We start from the raw sequence: 19,239 nt of genomic DNA on the forward strand, positions 1-19,239 counted from the left end.
TGCCCGTCTCCCTCAACCCTTTTGCCCCACTTCAAAATCTGAGATCCCCTGAGCAGGAGTGGACCCAATATAAGATCTCACCCCAAGCCATCCTGTACCCCAAAATAAAAGTGAACTTCATGCCCTAACCGCCTGTTCAGAAATGCCTTTGCTTTTTTTAAGCCGCCCCACCAAACCCAAACCTAAAGCTGACACTACAGAGGCAGAGGTGGCCAACAACAGGCAAACTGGGTGGCAGCCTGCTATGGGTCAGAAGGCAGAGAGGGGTGGGGGCAGGGAGTAGAAAGCTGAGCAGCAGACTGGGCAGGCAGCATGGCAGGGAAGGAACAGGCACCAGGCAGCAGAAAGTGGAGCAGTGGATTACACTGGGAAGGGAATGCAGAGCAGCAGGTTAGACAGTGGCAGAAAGCAGAACAACATCCTGGACAGGCAGCATAGCAGGACAGGAACAGCAGATCACTAAACCCACCCCGGGGTGAAAGGCGCGGAAGCCGGTCCTGGGTCGGGCGTGGCCCTTTTGGCCCCTGTGCCGCTCCGTAGCGGACCAAGGTGCAGCAGGGCGGGACATGTTGCAGCTGCGGCTGTTCCTGGCGCGGCGGGGGACACTGCTGCAGCTCTTCCCGCCCCTCCCCCCGCTCTGGGCCCCAGGCCCGCGGGCGCTGCCGTACAGTGGGGGCGGGGCGCTGCGGGTGGACGGCCGCGTGGTAGGCCCGGCCCGAGCCATGGCGCTGCCGCGAGAGGAGCCACCTCCGCCGCCTCCGTCGCAGGGTGAGGAGAGAAGGGGGAGGGAGGACAGCTCCTAAGGCGCATGCGCGGGCGGAGGGGCGGGGCCCCATGACGCCACGGCCCTACGGGAACTGTAGGGAAGGCTCTGCCGCCGGGTCCCAGCGCGACCTTGTAGAGGACGCTCTGTCTGGGGACCGCACGCGGGCGTGTCTCCCCGTCAGTCTGCTCGGCTCGTCTGCCACCGTGTAGATTGGTCTGGCTGTGTCTGCCCAAGTGTCTGTCGCCTACCCGCGTACAGAGCAGTGTCTCTGCCTACCAGAGAGTCCGTGTGGATCTAGCAAACGAGAGCTGTAGCGATCGAGCTGCTGACCCTGCCTGCCAGACTATCCATTGCGCGATCTGTCCTGTCTGTCCATCTGCTTTATCTGCCTGCCAAAGCATAGCTCGGCCCGTCTGTCTGTCTAGTGATCTACCTATCTACCAACCAGAGTATCCATTGACCTACCTACCAACCGGCCCAAGTGTCACTCCATCAATTAGCTGTTCTTTTGGTTATCTGCCTGTCTGCCATCTGCCAAAGTATAGATCAGCGTCTCTGTCTACCAAAGCACCGATGTCCCTGTTTACCTATAGCTATATGTCCCTATAGCTATATTTATCTAATAAGCCTGCCTACCAATCAAAGTACAGCTCTGTCTACCTACATATCTCCTTATCTAAGTCAGTCTAAATATAGAGCTATCTATCTACCTACCACAGTATGGCTATAACTATCTATCAAAAGATCGATCGATGGATCAGTCTACCGACTAACCACTTTGGTATCTACTAACCAAAGTAGATGCAGATCTCTCTCTCTCTAAAAAAGAGAGATACTGAAGTAGACATAAGTATAGGCATAGGTATAGATCAATACCATACTTACCCAGATCCAAGACAATCCTGAATTTAAGACAACCCTCCCTCCAATAATTAGATTCTAGACATAGAAAATGTATTACTTTGTTATATTTTTCCATGTATAGAATCTTATTAGTGGAACGTCATCTTAATTTCATCCTCGGCACCACTGCAGTGGGTAAAGCAGTCAGGCAGTGGTAGATGGTAAGTGGGCAGCAGGGGCAGACAGCAGCCATGGCTGTGGCCCCAACTGAGAATCACAGCAGCTGCCTGCCCCTGCTGTCCTGCCCCCTTATAATGAGTTCCAAGACAAGGACTTTTCCCCCCCGCCTCTCATATTAAATGGTATGGGGGGAACCTTGTCTTGGAATCAAATAAATACGGTAGGTGTAGATACAGATTAGTATAGAAGGTTAGTCTATAAGGTGCAAATCTATCCTGCCTTCTATCTGACTTCAGACTAACATGTTAAACTATGTCGTCTCTTGCTCCATCCTTATTAACAAATTGAGGTCTGGGTGAGTGGAGGGAACTGAATAACTAACTCCTGCCTCTTTTAAGTCTGCCTTACCTCTCCAGAAACACTCACTTTTATTCTCATAAATTTTGTGTCAGATATGATTATGATAGATTATAAAACATATTGTTTTATCATTAAGGAGTTAATTGCATTTTTATGTCCTGGATGTTTGGTTTGTACCGCCATCAGGTTTTTGGTTTGTGCTGCCATTTGGTTTGTGTCAAACAACGAGGAAGACTAAGGATGTCTAGCCTACTTGATGATAAGGTACAGGTATTTGTGGGCAGTGTCTGTACATGAGTTTTCAAAGCAGTAAACTTGTTTCCTAAACTTGGAATACTCTGTCAAAGGACATTACCATTACCACTGTACTGATTCTTTCCATTACTAGCTTCCGCGTGATAACTGAAAGAAATTTGAAGAATGCAAAACCCATTTCCATTAATAAAAATATAGGAGCATTTTAAATATAATGTTAATATGTATTAAAATTTTGAAGTTCTGGCTAATGTAACTATAATGTTAATTAAGAAACAGTATTTACGTTACAACAGCTTTGGACGAGGCTTTCATTTGCCAGAGTAGCGTTCTCTCTTACCTACCTATCAGACTAATTTAAAATGTCCATTTACATTGTTGCTAAATGTTAAGGCTTGAAAGCATAGATTTTTTCTTCCCGTAACATTAATGCTTAGAATTGATTTTGTATGACTCTGCCAATTTATTTAAGTGCTAACCAACCTATTATAATAAATGATAAGGAGGGATTTGTGTACTTGGAATTCAACCTGTAGGATTTAGAGAAAGCCCTTGTCCTTGTGGACAAGCCGACTGCTATTTATTGAAAAGGCACTTTGTCATGAGTGTTGTTCCTCTGCTCTGAGCGGCTCTTACTGTGACAGGCAGAATTTTTCAAAGTGGCATTTGTCTCTCAATACACTTCTTTCTTATTTGATGGAGCAAAGGGAGGACATAACATAGGGTTCACAGACATACATACAGGCCCTTAGTATTAGGACTGATTATATGTGGGCAGATCTCTTGTGTCTACGTGGAGCCACATTGATTTCAGAGTGGCCCCCACAGGCGTCAGTTGCAGGACTGTGACGTAAAGAACCCAACCAGTTACCTTTTGGTTACTTCACTGGAAATCTACCTAGGATTCACTTAATTTTAACAGTCAATATTGTGGAACTGGAGTGAGTGAAAATGTTTTAAACTCAGATGAAACTTAAAGTCTGCATATTTTGACAGTCTTTCCGCAGTAGCATGGTGATGGTGCTGCTTATGTATGACTAATATTCCTTAATTACCTAAAGTCTGGCACCTAATCTAGGGTTACTGGTAAAAAATGGAGGGCTACAAAAGGAAAAGACAGGTTTATAAGAACTTAATGAGAAACTTAAGAATGTAATGGGAAAAAACAAAAATACTGAACAACATAAAACCCAGAGAACTCTCATCGTTTTTTCCAGTTACATAAAAACATGATTTTTGCGTATATTTCTGTAAAAGAGAAATTAGGTGCAGAAGTATTCTGTTATTACAAAAGTTTATGAAAGATAAGGAAAAAACTATAACAGGGCATGCACACATACATGTGAACCAGATCCTAGAGCCCTTACCTTGCACCCTTGAAGAAATTCCTTTCTCTAAAAGTACTTCAAATTATAGCATCTGCAAGTAAAGTATAATCAGCATTGTATTTATTGCTTCCAGAAAACTAGAACTGCACTTATCCTATTATGTCCCATTATCCTATTACTTTTGGTAACCTGTCTCTGCTTGTTTGTCTCCTTCACTAGTATCTCATCCTTTCCACTTTAGCCTCTTTGAGCCAGAGACTGTTTTATGTCAGTTTGTATACCCCCTGGCATAATGGGGACCTAGTTGTGGGGGCCTCAGATCATTACCTCAGTTTAAAAGCTGAAAAAATAAATATAATTCTGTTGTTACAAATGATTCAACTACATGAATTCTTTCTTTCTAGTCATTTAGCCAGCAGTTGAACAACTGAACCAGCTTGTGCAAAACCTTAGGCATCAGATCACCACTCTGATTTACCCCCTCCCCCCTTGTGCTGAAGCCAATTAGCACTTAATCAGGTTTCTTTATCTTGCTTAGCACAAGAGATGAAGTATCCAAGAAACTGTCTACAGGGTACTAATAACCCAGATCCGGTTTGTTGTGCTACTATTGTAACATCAGTAGTTGCTGTGTATGCCACAGGAACATAATATACACTTTACTGCCAAATTTTCCCCTAGGGCCAGATTTGAAATATCTACACTTCTCACTGGTAGATCTTTGAGCACATGGATGTTGGGTAATGAGGTGTCCTGTGATAAACTGCAATTGCGACATAACAGTTTTTCCAGAACCCAGACACTCCTGTAGTGTGGTGCTAGCCCAGGAGAATACTGTTGGATGCTTGATTCTGTAACATTTGTTACCTTACTGAATGATAGGAAAGGCGATTTCAGCTTTGCTCGTTGAACAGATTTAATTTGATATAGAAAATGTTAGTATGAAATATGTGAGTCAGAAGCAAACAGGAAAAGTGACATTTGTATTACTTAATAAGTTTGGAAACAGCCCCTCTCAAATCATTGGTAGAGCTGGTCCTTTCATTATCCTTCTGCTCTGGTATCTTGTCACCTTTACTTCACAGTGATATTTGGAAACAAAGATTAGCATTTTTAAATTGAAAAAAAACAACTGGATTTTGATTTATGCTGGCTTCATACTCTCAGCTTTCAGACCTGTCATTTATATTTGTGTGTATTAATTTTTTAGGAAATTTAAACTTTCCATATTTCTTATTATGTCTGAATGTCTTGTTGACTTCAAAGAAACCTGCCAGATAACACCTTTTACATCTGATATTAATGGATCCACAAGTACGCCATATATTTCCACACAACGTCACACATTTTAGAAGGAGACCCTTTCTGCACAGACTACTCAGCAGCCCAAGGGAAAGTGTACTGAAGTACAAGTCAAGTGCCTAGGAGTCCTAATCCCTGATTGTTCTTAATATTTTAGAGTGCTTCGCAAACCCTATTAACCAAGGACTCAAGATGTCTGTCATAGGGGGACAACTATCTTTTATCTATTTAGAGAAAAGATAATTGAGAGTATGAACAACTCTACAGGAAAAATGAAGATAGAATGTAGGTTGCTGATATGTCAGGTTGGCACAATGCCTTTCAAATGTCACAGACCAATTTTATGTGCTAACACAGTTTTACTCAGTCTAGGTAGGGATTTTAAATATTTTTCTCATCCCATAGTGGATGTTTTGTGGCTTCTGTATGAGTTGAGTTTGCTTAGAGTTTGAGTTAAAAGCTAGTTGATAGCTAATTAATATGTAAGATAGGACACTCAGAACAGCCCAAACTTCACAACTGTGTTCAAGAATACATACATTTTCTGTTTTATATTGAAATAATAGAGTAAACATATAACCTTCTCATAGCGATGCTTAAATACCACAAGTAAACAAACCGTATCTTGCTGATAACAAGAGGAAAGCACAATTATAAAAAGGTTGCTCCGCTGTTATTTGGAAACTTTAACTGTTCTCTTCCTAAGTGAGATATATTTGAACAACCTCAACATTTGGCCTCACTAGATTTCATAGCAAGTATCGATCACTCAAACACTTGTGTACTAAATGTTATTAACAAAAGTAGCCCCATGGTATTAGAAAGAAACTTAAAGAAAGGAGTCTTAAGTGGGAATTTTACAGAGGAGCCTAAAAGGTGAAACACCCCCAGCTCTGCTTCCCTGCTCTCTAGAGAGCTGTTTCCTGGAAGAGTGAGACAGACCACAAAGCTGGAGAAATATTCCTCAAAGCAGTGAGGATGTTCGTAGCAGAGGATACAGTCAACTCCTCAGAACACCTCACAATGCACTAGGTCATAGTGAGATCTATCTGAGTCCTTTCATCTTTCCTGGGAGCTCCAGGGAGGGTTTATTGTGGCTTGCAGAAAGAAATACAATGATTAATGGAGAAATGCTTAGTATCACTATCTTTATCTACATAGGATGCAAAGTGATGTGTAAAAATGCAGTTGTAAGGACCAAAGCTGTGGCTAGTGCAATAAAAGATACCACCAACAATAATTTTTGTCTCTCACATGAATGTTTTAATGCATGTTATACAGTGACTCTGATTGCTTTTCCTTAGGACTGAACAAGATGATTAGGAGCCAGCATATGTGAATAAAAACGGATCAATGTGCTTCCTTAGTTTTGTGTATCAGAGGATGTGGATTGAGGTGCATTTACTAAAATACTGAAACAGGAAAAATGCAACACATGAGGAAAAGCAATTGCTATACAGAGTAATATATACTGCATACATTGGCCACTTAATTGTATGTACTGAAGTGTAAGACCAAACATATTATTTTAAATGTATTCCAGATGAGTTGGAAAACATGCAAAAAATACAATTTATTGAAAAAAAAAAGAAGAAAATGAAGCAGAAAAGAAAGACACGTGTTGCTCCCAAATCCATAGACAGTTTGATGGTGGAAGTGCCATTTGCCAATACAGATATCAGAGATGACTTTGGTAGTAAGTATATTTAAATAAAACAGGTTTAAAATTCATGTATGGTCCATGGTCTGTGAATTGTCCCTTGCAGGCAGACTGCTCAGCCTGAGCATAGTCTTATTAAAGCCACGTGGGTTGATTTGTAGAATCATAGGCAGTGTCACCATCATTAGGACTCAGTTCTGCAAACATTCAAGCGTGTTACAAACTTGCCATTCCATAGCCTAATAGAACTTTTCTATTTATATAATCACTATAATCCTATGTACTTATATGTGAAAAAGCAGCAAGCTTAGGATATGGTAATGCAATATAAATCCTTTCACCCCTTAAGTTGTTGGCTCAAATCCCACTTCCGTTGGCACAATATTACTTTTTGTGTGTATTTTTTGTCTTAATCTCTCTGCAGAGGATAACTGTTGTGCTTTGTTTCCCCTAGTTACTAGTGCCTCTGAAAAAAATATAAAAAAGAAGAGAAAGACAAATACTGAAAGAGAGAAAGAAGATAGCAAGACAGTGAAGAAAAACAAAGGGCAAAGCCAGCCAAATTACTTCATATCTCTTCCAATTACAAACCCAAAGGTGGTATTTTATTTTTATGGTTCACTTTCTGTAAGGACTAAATGCCTACAACAGAAGGTTTCTGTTAATGAGAAAAGCAATATTTAGTCATAAGAAAGACAAATTACACTGGCAACGTAAGAACAGTGCTGTTAGAAATATATTTTACCTACCATTGTTACAAATAATAGGATCATTTTAACTGAAGAAGATTAGAGAAAATATTTCTCTGTTTATGCAGTTTGTTAGCTTTGTGCACTTTAATAGCATTTTTATGTAGACAGTTTCAGTTTGGCATTTGTGTATGTCTTCTTCATTCATATAGTTGCACAGAAAAAAACATGAACAAGTAGGCAAGTGTGAAACTATATCTATAATTATTATTTCAGAAGCAGGTATATATAAAACTAACAAATCATCTTTTAGATTGATTTGATTTTTTTACTATGTTCCTTTAAAATATAGTATGTGATCAGTCTGCTTAAGCCTGTAGAATCTTTAAGAATTGCTTTGATGTAAAAATGTAAACTAAGTAAGTAAAGAAGTATTTCAGGATTATTAGTGGTTAAAATATTTACTCTTAAGGATCATATGTGGGGTTTTTTTAACATATCCTTACTAATTCTTTCCAACACAACCTACCATAAAAGTAAGAATTTTAAAGGTTTATTTGCCTAGACGTTAATAGCAGCTTGCCATGAAGATGTGCATGCATGTTGTAATATTAAATAGGTTTAAGTTCAAAATGGAACAACATAGTATGTCATCCAAGCAGGTGTTACAGTTCAATGTCTCCAGTCTATAAGACTTGACAGTTTATGTTCATGAGTACTCCTACTGATTTGTAGTAGTTATAGGAGTATAGTCACATATGTGTAAAGGTTTTTGTAGAAGCTGGACCTAAAAAATCTGATCATTCCCTTTTCTCCCCAAAAAGGAGAAGAGAATGATCAGAAAACCCCTGTCCTCCTCCCTTCTCCTAAAAGGTTCATTCATTATTTCTTCCATTTACAATATTTTGTATTATGACAAGAGAACTTCTGGAGAAGACATAAACACACCTATCTGAGAAAACCAAGTACTGTCTCTGACTTAGCAGAACAAATCAGTTTAGTCACAGAGGGCAGTAGCTCACAGAGGGGCTGAGCATGCTACATCTCAGTCTTTCCAGATCTAGTCTAGAGGTAGAATGAAGTAGGACACGTTTTAAGTTTGGTTTTTTACTTTATGGCACATACCATTATTACTAAGAACTCTGGGGCTGTACCCACATGAGCATGCATTTTTGTTTTGTGGCAACTCCAAGGCTCAATCCCTGGTAAGAGTCTCAAGAAAATTGTCAAGGAGACCCTTCTGGACAAGCTGGCTGAGGGCAACATTCTGAGGGATAGCCAGAACGGGTTTGTTGTGGGTAGGTCTTGCCTGACCAATTTCATCTCCTTCTATGACCAGGTGACGTATCACCTAGACAAGGGAGAAGAGGTTAACATCATATACCTGGACTTTGAAAAAGCCTTTGATCTGGTGTCCCATGACCTTCTCATGGAAAAATTGGCCAACTGTGGCCTTGGCTACACCACAGTCTGATGACTGGGAAATTGGCTCCCAGGTCGGACCCAGAGAGTAGTAGTCGATGGAAGTGAATCATGGTGCTCCGTGACCAGTGATGTCCCCCAAGGCTCTGTCCTTGGACCGGTTTTCTTCAACATCTTTATCAACAATGTGGACTTTGGTGTCTGAAGTGCACTGGCTAAGTTCGCCAATGACACTAAACTTTGGGGCATAGCGTCCATACCTGAGGACAGGCTAGTGACCCAGGCTGACTTGGATAAGCTCAGTAAGTGGGTGGACACAAACCTGATGACGTTCAATACTGATAAATGCAAGGTACTCCACCTTGGGAGGGGTGGGGAGGGAGGAAACTCTGCAGCATACCTATAGGCTCGGCAGTACTATGTTTGCTAGCACCACTGCTGAAAGATACTTGTTCATCTTGTGGTTAATCATGATCCCCAAGAGCCACCAATGCGATGTCACAACCGGTAAAGCAAACAAAACTCTGGCTTGCATCTATAGATGCTTCTTGAGTGAATCTCAGGGTGTCATCCTCCCGCTGTACTTGGCCTTGGTGAGGCCACAGCTGGAGTACTGCATTGTAACAGGTCACTAAGGTGCCTGCTATTTGGAGAGCTAGGATAACTCCACAGGTGACGGTTGCTGGGGCAACTAGAGGGAGCCAGTGACCCACACCTCCTAGCAGTCAGCTGACCGGAAGGGGCAGGGCCTGACTCCCATTTAAACCGCAGGGCGGAGGCCAGGCAGGCAGTTTCCTGCTAGCAGCCTGGGGGAAAGAGCTCTACTAGAGTGAGTAATGAGTAGAGGCCAAACTACAAGTACAGCCTGAGATTGGGGACAGATGGAGCAACTCTGGTGTGGCGAGATGAAGTTTGGAGCCAAATGGCTTAGATTTATGTTATAGCCAAGGGTCTTGTGTTTTGTTTACTGTTTAATTGGAGGTTTGGATGAGGCTATTAGGGGTTGGAGGAGGCCTCATATGGGACCCACGCCAGCATGAAGATCCCAGCCCAGAGAAGGTGCAGCGAGAAGCCCCAGAGAGGCCGAGTATCGGGTGTGTGCAAACTCCGAGTGCCTCATAAGGCAGAGAGAGCGATAAGATCGCAGAGAACCTGAGTGGCAGAGAAGGTGCTGATTGAGAGAGGGCTGTGGAGACCCCAAGTGATAGTGAAGTATTGAGTAAGACTGAAGAATGTCCAGTACATCTGCGAGGCTTGGGGCTTGGTACAGGGATGGCTACAGCCACGCATAGCCCATAAGGCCGAGGTGCACGGAACACCCATTATAGAAACAGGACAAGGGATAGCAGGAGAACCGTGGCCAAGAGGATGAAAGGCAGCCTCCCTTTAATATATATAAGATCAAGATGTGGCAGGCGAGATTCAAGGGTACTTTTAGGCAGCTTGGCATGGTATAGTGGACAACTAGGGGAGAGCACGGCAACCCTAGGATGCCCCTCCTGTTACATGCATCCAATTCTGGACTCCGCAATTCAAGAAGAATGTCAAAAAGCTTGAGAGAGTCCAGAGGAGAGCCACGCAGATATCAGAGGGCAAGAGAATAGGTCCTGTGAAGAGAGGCTGAGCCATGGGACTCTTTAGCTTGGAAAAGTGCAGGCTCAGGGGGCACCTGGTGGCTACCTATAAGTACACAAGGGGTGTTCATCAGGATCTGGGAGAACATCTGTTCACCAGAGTGCTCCAAGGAAAAACAAGGACCAATGGTCATAAACTGCTACAAGACTGTTTTTGGCTAGACATAAAAAGAAATGTCTTTACTGTCTGAGCCCCCAAGACCTGGAATAGACTCCCTCCAGATGTGGTGCAGGCACCTACTCTGGACTTATTCAAGAAACACTTGGATGCTTATCTTGCTGGGGTCCTTAGACCCTAGCTGTCTTCCTGCCCCTGGGCCAGGGGGCTAGACTTGATGATCTTCGAGGTCCCTTCCAGCCCTAATGTCTATGAAATCTCTGAAAGGCTGTTGAGATGCTGCAAAATGTACCCTGTGCATATGATTTGGTTATATGTGTTGCATATTTGCAGTGCAGAGCCAAGTTTGGATACCAGGAAATCCCTGTATCAAAAAACACAAGGAAGAAAAGTGGGGTGGCATACATGGCAGCAGTGTATGCTGCCTGAAACTGGAGCCTGGCTGGCCAGAGCCACACTCTGGCTGCTGGTCATGCTCTGTGTGCTCAGATCACTGCTGCTGGAGCCCTGGGAGGCCCCTGGGCACCGCCTCCCCTACTCCACTTTTCCCCATGCTAACCCCACATGCAAGGGTGTACACCAGGGCAAAAAACAATGGCATGAATTTATGCTGCTGCTTTTTTCCCCTGCAGCAACTGCATTCACCTGCTCATGAGGACAGGGCCTGGGAGAACCAGTGATGAAATCTATTAATTTAGTTAGCATTTACAGACTTGAAAATCAGTTAAACTGTAAATAGTACCTGCTATCTCCAAGAAACATGTTGATTTTGAGCTACTGTTATAATCATATACAGTGTAAATGGTTTCAAGACATTCTTTTGGTTTTTTAAAGAAACTCTGTCTTAGGGAGTGGAGAGGCATTCAGTTCCAGCAGTGCAAATTTCTGTGCTCTCTATTCTCTCACAGAAATCGTGAAGTTTATGAGATGTTTCTGAGGAAGTCTGAATACTGTCTGAAAATGAATATAAGAAGATCAATCCAGGCATAAAATTTTAATTGAAATCTTCTACTCATAGACCAACAATACATATAAGAAGGAGAATTTTAGCATTTCCTTATATTAAATTCCAGATTGGTGTGAAAGAAATGATTTACATTATCCTATTTTGTAATCTCTTTTTTCTTCTCACCCCTCAGGGTTTAACAGTTGCAAGAATAATACAGTGGGTTGAATAATCTGATACCCTAGGAAATGAGAAAAAGTGCCCTAATGCTCCTGATAGTTTTCTTTTTGTTAGAGTAGAAAGGTCTCACAACTCTGAAGACTTTTTCACACACAGTCAGTATTGTTTTAAATTTCATTTGTCATTGACAGAGATAGGGTGACAGCTATGCAGAATCTTTAGAGTATTTGCAACAAATTTCTTTATTTCATTCTCAGACTTAACTCTTGTGTGTACTTTGATTAGCTATTGGCTTACCACTGGAAATAGTAGCTCCTCTCTGCCTTTGAAGACAAATCTATTAGTCTGAATTCTGACCAGAGTTACCTACATAAAATCCAACCAGAGCCTCCTATGTCATTTGGCAATGGAAAAGAACTTCCTATTGTGAGAAATTAGTCTTGTCACTCTGAGGTGTTGGAGACAAAAGTACAAACTTTTCTTCATTCATATTTTACTTATGTCCTAATGTTTATAATTAAAAAACCCTGCAGTTGGGGTACTAATTTGTAGTGGGTGGTTTTTTCAGGGAACATTTAAAGGGTAATCTACTTCTGAGATTTTTTCTTGCCGTTATTTTAGTTATGTTTTGAATCTTTGGCAAAAAAATGAAATGCTCCATTAATTTTGACTTCATACTGCACGTTATATTTCATTTAGTTTACAAAAATTGTTAAAAAATATAATTGTAATATTGTAAATGAGTGTATATAAAGAAATTCCTTAACACATTTGAAGAGAATAAGACAGTTCTGTATTTCTCTTCAGTGGGCGTGTCTATACAAGATGTTTACTGTGGAGCTGACTAATTAGCTCTGGAGTAAAATGTCATGGTCTACAGTCTACATATAATGCTATTGGGCCACAGTAAATTAAATAATGCTGCTGTAGGATACTACTTCCCAACACAAATACTGTCCTACAGTGCCATTATTTAGTATGCCACAACACATGTGTAGACAGTAACCGAGGCTGGCTGGGGCAGGAGGGTGCTAGTGTGGGGTAGCCAGCCCTTTGCAGCATGCTGAGCTGGGTCGGAGCAGCTCCGGGCCAGCAGACTCACCCCCTGAACTCCCTGCCAGCCAGGGCTGCTTTGCCTTGGCTCAGTGTGCTACGGTCCTGAGTGCATGCTAAAGGGCATGCATGGGAGCAATAAACTCCAGTGCAAACTGTGCTGGAGTCTATCATTTCATATTAAGTCAGTATAATTGGGAATTTTATCTCAGATGGTCCAGCAAATTATTTGCTGAACATTCTTTTATGTGAAACATCTGCTATCTTATAAAAAGCTTTTCCTTGTTGCAGACCATCATGCACTGCTGCAGCCTGAGGTTCATTGTAAACTAGTGGGGAAAACTGTTTTATAGAAGCACCTGATTTTGAATAGCAGCAGTATAAAGGTGAGCAAGAGTAGTGCAACTTAAGCTAGTCCAGGTACTATCATGCTTTTGCTGTGGACAAGCCACTACCGACTACAGGAATTCCTTTCATCTACTGATAACACTATTAATTCATAATCATTTAAAAGTTACTCAGGCAAATTAATATAACCATCCAGGAGATGACAAAGCTCATGTCTGCTTGAACAATTTTTTATGTAACATATTGTTAGCTTGCATCCTTATGCTGTAGGATATAACTGACTAATTTTTACTTTTGTAATTTTCTTTTTTTTTTTCCTCTCAGATTATTGGAGGTATTCAGGCTCTCCAAGACATAATAGTACAAAAGGATCACAGGCTTTCTGAAGCAATGGCTCGTTATAGTTCCTTGCATATCACCCTGTTAGTGATGCACTTATCCAGTGAAGAAGAAGTTGGCTTGTAAGTGGTTTGCTTTAACTTAATATACATTATTTCTCTGGTTGTAGAGAAGTTCAGCAACGACACTAGAAATAATAATGTGGTGCATGGTATTTTTTGATCAGCATAACAGTTTAATAACTAAGAGGCCTAATATGTATGTGTGTGTGTATATATATATTGTAAACATCAATAAAGTTGCTAATCTCAATTATTGATGATTTTTATAACGTGTCAAGATGGCAATAAATTCCAGATTTTTCCCTTAGGTCAACATTAACCAGCCATTCTGAGCTGCTTTAGCAGGTCTTAAGGAGAGAGGTGTTATCTCAGGTAGTTAGGGCCTAAAACATGCGAGAAGACTACTGTATATCCTCAAGTTACACTTGGAAGAATATAGCTGTGAAAATTTGATATTGTGCTCTCTGTAGCCAATCTTGTCAAGTTTTGCTGTTGTCCTGTAACAGATGAATATCTCAGTGGTCTCCAGTGGAAAATTTACATGTATGCATATTATATATCAAACCTAGAGGCTTAAAAAACTTTGGTAACTGTGACAGAGTTCACTAAAAGAAGAGTGATTCCACTTGTGAAATGCTGAATGGCTTTCCTGGAGGAGAAACTGAGGACCCAACAAAGTTCCTTTGAATGAGGCCTCTTTGTGGGTATGCATTAACTCTTTTTGATTTAGCAAAATTCACAGGGCATGCCACAGCTCTGCTCTTCCTTGTGCTCCGTGCTGAGGACAGAACATATGTACTGCTCTTCAATTAGTTATAACCGTTGTCAGTTTGAAATGGAGCACTGTGAGTTTGAGATTAGAGGCCTACACTCACTTTAACTCTTTCTCAGGCTGGTTTCTATTTCCTTTTTTCCCTCTCTTCAAAAACTTTTTATATTCTTTTTCATCTCCATGCCTTGCTGCCTGCTTCTGCTTATTTTTTTTTTATCTGTGCCAAATGGTGCTGCCTTTGAAGGCTAGAGAGTACCATACCCTTTCTTTAGTTTCTTTCCCTCTGTACTTCCTTCTGTTTAAGAGAGGACAGAATCTCATGGCTTCTCTACAACAGCAAGATTCTGGTGACATCACTGTGTTTGCATTCAGTGGGTGTGTCTATATGTGCTATTATTGTGCTGTAAGCTTAATGTGTGGTAAAATAAGGCTTAGTAAGCTTTTCTTGGGAGCATGTCCACATGTGCATCTGTCAGGAGCACATTTTCTTCTGACTGGAGCAGTTTTGTACAGGGCTACTCCTGCCCTGCTTTGTCCTCTTACAGCAGCCAGGGAGAGCTCCAGGCTCCCCCACATGCCAGCCCCAGGCTGGCATGGGGCACAGATCAGGCCTGGGCTTCAGGAGGTGTGGGGAACTGTCCCACAGCTGGGGCGTCTGACTTCCAGCCCTATGCCCTGATCGGTAGATTAGACTACTGCGCAGTAAAGTGTCTCGTGTAGATGCGCCCAGTGAGCACTACAGGTTGCTTCAGACTCCCATCTTCCAAAGAAGTATTCCATGCTTCCCATAAAGTGTCTTAGAGTAGTGCTGTGAGACCCCACATTGGGGTGCTGCAATGCAGGCGTTGTGACCACGGCCAAGTAAAACTGTTCAACATACTTGCTGCAGAGCCAGAGCGATGGAGAGCTAAATTACTTTTGACAAATTTGTTTTCAGCAAGGTACAGCTTGGTTTTATCTTGCTCTTGCATCAGAGTGACAGCCAATAAATAGCTGGTAACTTTGTAAAGTAAAGCATGGAAAAAAGATTTGGATATATACCTCATTTTCTTTCAGCTGAACTCTGTCAAGAGCTTAAATGGATACTTTTGTCTTGCATGGTTGTTTTTCCCAAAATGTAGAGACTTTTAAATTAACAATACAGAAACTGAGTGAGAGAATTACTGACTTTCCAAAAAGAGCTGAGATTGATGTGATGTTCACATTACACAATACAAAAAGCTAGCGTTCACAACTCCAGTAATCCTGTTTTGCATATCTCTAGAACAACATTTTCCTTATTATTTCATCATCCAACTCTGAGATCTAGATAACATTGTAGGTTTCTTATCTTATTTCTGAATAAGAGTTTAATCACATTTAAAAATACTGAGTAATTATATATTATTAGGCTAAAACAAGATGTAAATATTTCTGAGATAATGAGAATGCAGGGTCAATCCCTACTTTTTTGTTAGTATTAACATATTGAAGCAAGAACACTTGCTTGAATAAAACAAACAGGATTTGACACTCCTATTCAATACTTACAAACAATTTAAGTTCTCTAAATGAAGATAGGATTAGAAAATTTGGAATTGGGTAGAAAACGGAATTTAATTTTTACCAGTTAAAAATTCACCTGTAAATTCTTACACAGCGTAAACACCCACTCAGTAACAGAATACCGAGTTGAAATACATGCTGCTCTTATCTAGAATTGATTCTCTTCAAACAGTCTGTTAGCAAGGATAGAGGCTTGAATGGGTGGGCACATATGCACTTAACTTGTCATTAATTTCAAATGGGAAATAGAGGGTGCCTAAATGCCTTTTGGGGGCGCAAGCCTGAATCAGTAGAATGGCTATATAGTGTTCTGAAATTCAGCAGTTTTGAGCTTTTGAGCTATGCTTCATTAATGGAGTTCAGTTGTTGAAAACCTTTTATTTAAGTTCTATGGGGTTATAGCAGTAGACCAAAGGCTGCAAATTTAATTTAACAAAAAATTACAAAGAATGTTTGGAGAGAATATATATCACCTCTGTTACTCCACATCACTTGATGAGGTTATGGTCAATTTAGTCCTAATACAAGTACCTAATTGCATATTTATATAGGTAAGTAGAGGGAAGTGTTCAGATTTATTATAAATATATACATGTACCCTTAGAGATGAGTGGTGTTTGGGCCTAAAGAATAAACTATAAACATACTGATCTGATAAACATGATGAGATACCATAGTGATAGCAATATTACAAATACTATTAGTAGAAAGATTAAAATAAATGAAGTAACTTCTCTGTACCTCAAAGAATGTATGTGTTTTAAAATATATTTGTTTTTTAGAAGGTAATTACTGCCACCTAGAGTCAACATTCTGCCAAAAATGCAGGTAGTTAACATTTAACTGAACTAAGGGAATTTGAGTTTATTTGGGTAACAGCACATAGGATACATCTTCTGTTACTGAGATGTACATCTGGTTTCCTTTTCAGGACACTAAAAATATATTGTGTGGATTTTTGTCTATTTAGATGAATCTGAAAGTCATCCCAGAACTAGAGATATTTCACAGATATAAAAACATCTATTAGGATAGATATTTTTTCTCAATTTATACTTAAAAATATATTTATTTTTGTACTGGTATCACTTATCTTCTAATAAGAGGTTAATGAATACTGTGACTTCTATCACAGAGGATTCCCAATGCTTTGTAAATACAAGGATGTGGCTTTAAACTTTCTTTTTAACTGTCAACAATATCCATTCTAGTGACAAGAGCAACAGCTGCTGGTTAACAGTACATAATAGCAATTGTACACCCTCAACGTAGGGAAAGTCAGACTGCTTTTTCCCCCCCAAGATATGTCAAAAAATCTGCATTTTGACACTTCACACTTGGCAAAATCATACTGTAGTCCTTGGATAAGCAATGCATATTTCACTAGATGTGAAAAATAAAAGAGCAGTCCTCATTTTAAAAGAGTGGTCCTAAAAGATATGAAATGCAGGACAACATATGGTAAGTAAGGAATTAATATAGGTGTGATGCACATGGTATTAGTCAGTTTAAAAACTAGCTTTAAAAAAAACAACTTGTATTTATTGTACTTACGAGTAAGTCTCTGTGACAATTTGTTGTTCTCCCATTTTGTCTTCTGGAAGAAAACACAAACATGAAGAAAATAGCTTGAGTCACAAGGGGAAACAATGAAAACAACACAATACAAAGCACTAGTGAACGGACAGAGTAAGCAAACTGAGCAAAAAGAATGCTCCCTCTCAGTTATGATTATGTACTTAGTTAACACTTTTCAGATTTAATTATTGTTTTTAAGTTATCAGATTAATTGTTAATAAGTTCCACAAGTCCAGTGTGCTCAAGGCGAGGAAGGTTAGATACCAGGGTAAAATAATGACAGGAAGAGTCATTGTGAGTGATTTCTTCAAAGATGTGTCAGTGTTTATGTCAGTTCTTGTAAGTGAATATGCCAGACTGAAATAGCCTTTGCTGAATACAAAGAACACACAATGGAAAATTTTAAGTTCTATAGGTGCGTGCATGGCCAAGTTATGATTGCACAACTCAGTAACAAAACTCTCATTGACTTTAATTTACTAGTCATGTCACACCATCTATTATGTGGACAGCTTAAAAAACAGTAGTCCAAATACCTTTGTCCTTTCGAAATGTATTTTAAGAGATTTTTTTTTCCCATATAAAGCAGTGAAAGTCCTTATGGCGCAGGGGTGGGCAATTATTTTGAGTGGAGGGCTGCTTACTGAGTTTTGGCAAGCCATCAAGGGCTGCATGACAGGCAGCCAGGGGCAGATTAATATTTATTTTCTAATTTTTTTTTTTATAAGCTGCACAGGCCGGATAGAATGGCCTGGCAGGCCGCATCCAGCCCACAGGCCACATTTTGCCCGCCCCTGTTATAGCACCTGATGTATCCTTTCAATGTAACATCTCTGCTGAATAACCTCTGATAGTATTGCAAGTAGAGGCATGGCTTAGTTGGTCTTGTTTGTAGTACCATCCTGTGGGGCAAATTCTTCAGGGTATAAATCATACCTCCTGGTCTTCCTACACACATGCAGAGTTTGCAACTCCCTACTTAAGCTAGTTCCTGGGAAGGCTTCTGCCTACGGCTTCCTCCACTCAGATCTGTGTTTTAACAATTACGATTCCTTTCCATTGTTTTCAGTCCTAGACTAACAGGCTATGTTCCTATGTGGATGAATGTTGATTTTACTACCCCTGTTTTTAGTGAGTGAATGAATAAGAATAATTACATATTCTTGCCTGGAGAATCAATATTCTGGCAGGAAGTGAGATAGGGAACCTCAACTATGAACAGTAAAGAGAGAATATGTTAGTGACAGCACATCTGACTCTAGGCTTTGCCATATAGACTACTGTATGACTATAAGCAAATCTGTTTCAGTTTCTCTCTCTGTAAAATGGAGAATAACTATAAACACTCTTATGAAGTGACACAAAGATATTAAAATAGAAAGCTTAATAGAAATGGAAATATAGTTACTATGTCAACCTCAGGGATTTTTCTTTCTCTCAACAGAGCAGTTGGTGCATTTTTGGAGAGCAAGGATTCAGTTGAAGAACTGCTACAGGGAAAACAGTTGGATTTGTCATTCCAAGGAATTGGTGATTTCAAAAATGAAGTTGGCTTTGTGAAGTTGGCAGAAGGTGATTGTACAGCCATGCTTATAGAGATATCAGGTAGGCAAAAAATAACTTGTCCGTTTGGGTATAAACACTCAGAAGGCTCTTAAGATTTTGCTAAAATAAGATAGTTTATTCTACAAAATGAGGTGCTTGTTTACAGAAGAGCAGTAAACTTTATAGAAGGCTTCCAATTCAAAATGTATAGTCATCTGTTAAGAATGGCTGACATGTCAGGTCTCAAAACTTACGCATCTTCCAGAATCTTTGGAGGCTCTTTTCTCTACAGTAGTACCTAGATTTTCCTGGCT

At 40.4% G+C, this 19,239-nt stretch overlaps 1 protein-coding gene across 5 annotated transcripts in view; it reads left to right on the top strand.

Annotated features, from left to right (window-relative positions):
- Positions 1-629: 629 nt before the first annotated feature.
- Positions 630-19,239, top strand: part of AKAP7 (A-kinase anchoring protein 7) — a 133,108-nt gene continuing 114,498 nt past the window's right edge. The window contains exons 1-5 of one of the 5 annotated variants that reach the window (XM_019538047.1): positions 630-768; positions 6,578-6,730; positions 7,149-7,291; positions 13,409-13,545; positions 18,825-18,985. In XM_019538047.1, coding sequence (XP_019393592.1) covers positions 723-768; positions 6,578-6,730; positions 7,149-7,291; positions 13,409-13,545; positions 18,825-18,985 — 640 coding nt within the window. In that variant the 5' untranslated portion in view covers positions 630-722. Of the gene's footprint in view, positions 769-5,401; positions 6,731-7,148; positions 7,292-13,408; positions 13,546-18,824; positions 18,986-19,239 lie in introns of those variants that run through there. The other 4 variants (XM_019538048.1, XM_019538046.1, XM_019538049.1 and 1 more) reach the window with 4 other exon arrangements.

The sequence above is a fragment of the Crocodylus porosus genome, unplaced genomic scaffold (genome assembly GCF_001723895.1).
Source record: "Crocodylus porosus isolate Cpor-Errol unplaced genomic scaffold, CroPor_comp1, whole genome shotgun sequence".
In the NCBI taxonomy this organism is placed as follows: Eukaryota; Metazoa; Chordata; order Crocodylia; family Crocodylidae; genus Crocodylus; species Crocodylus porosus.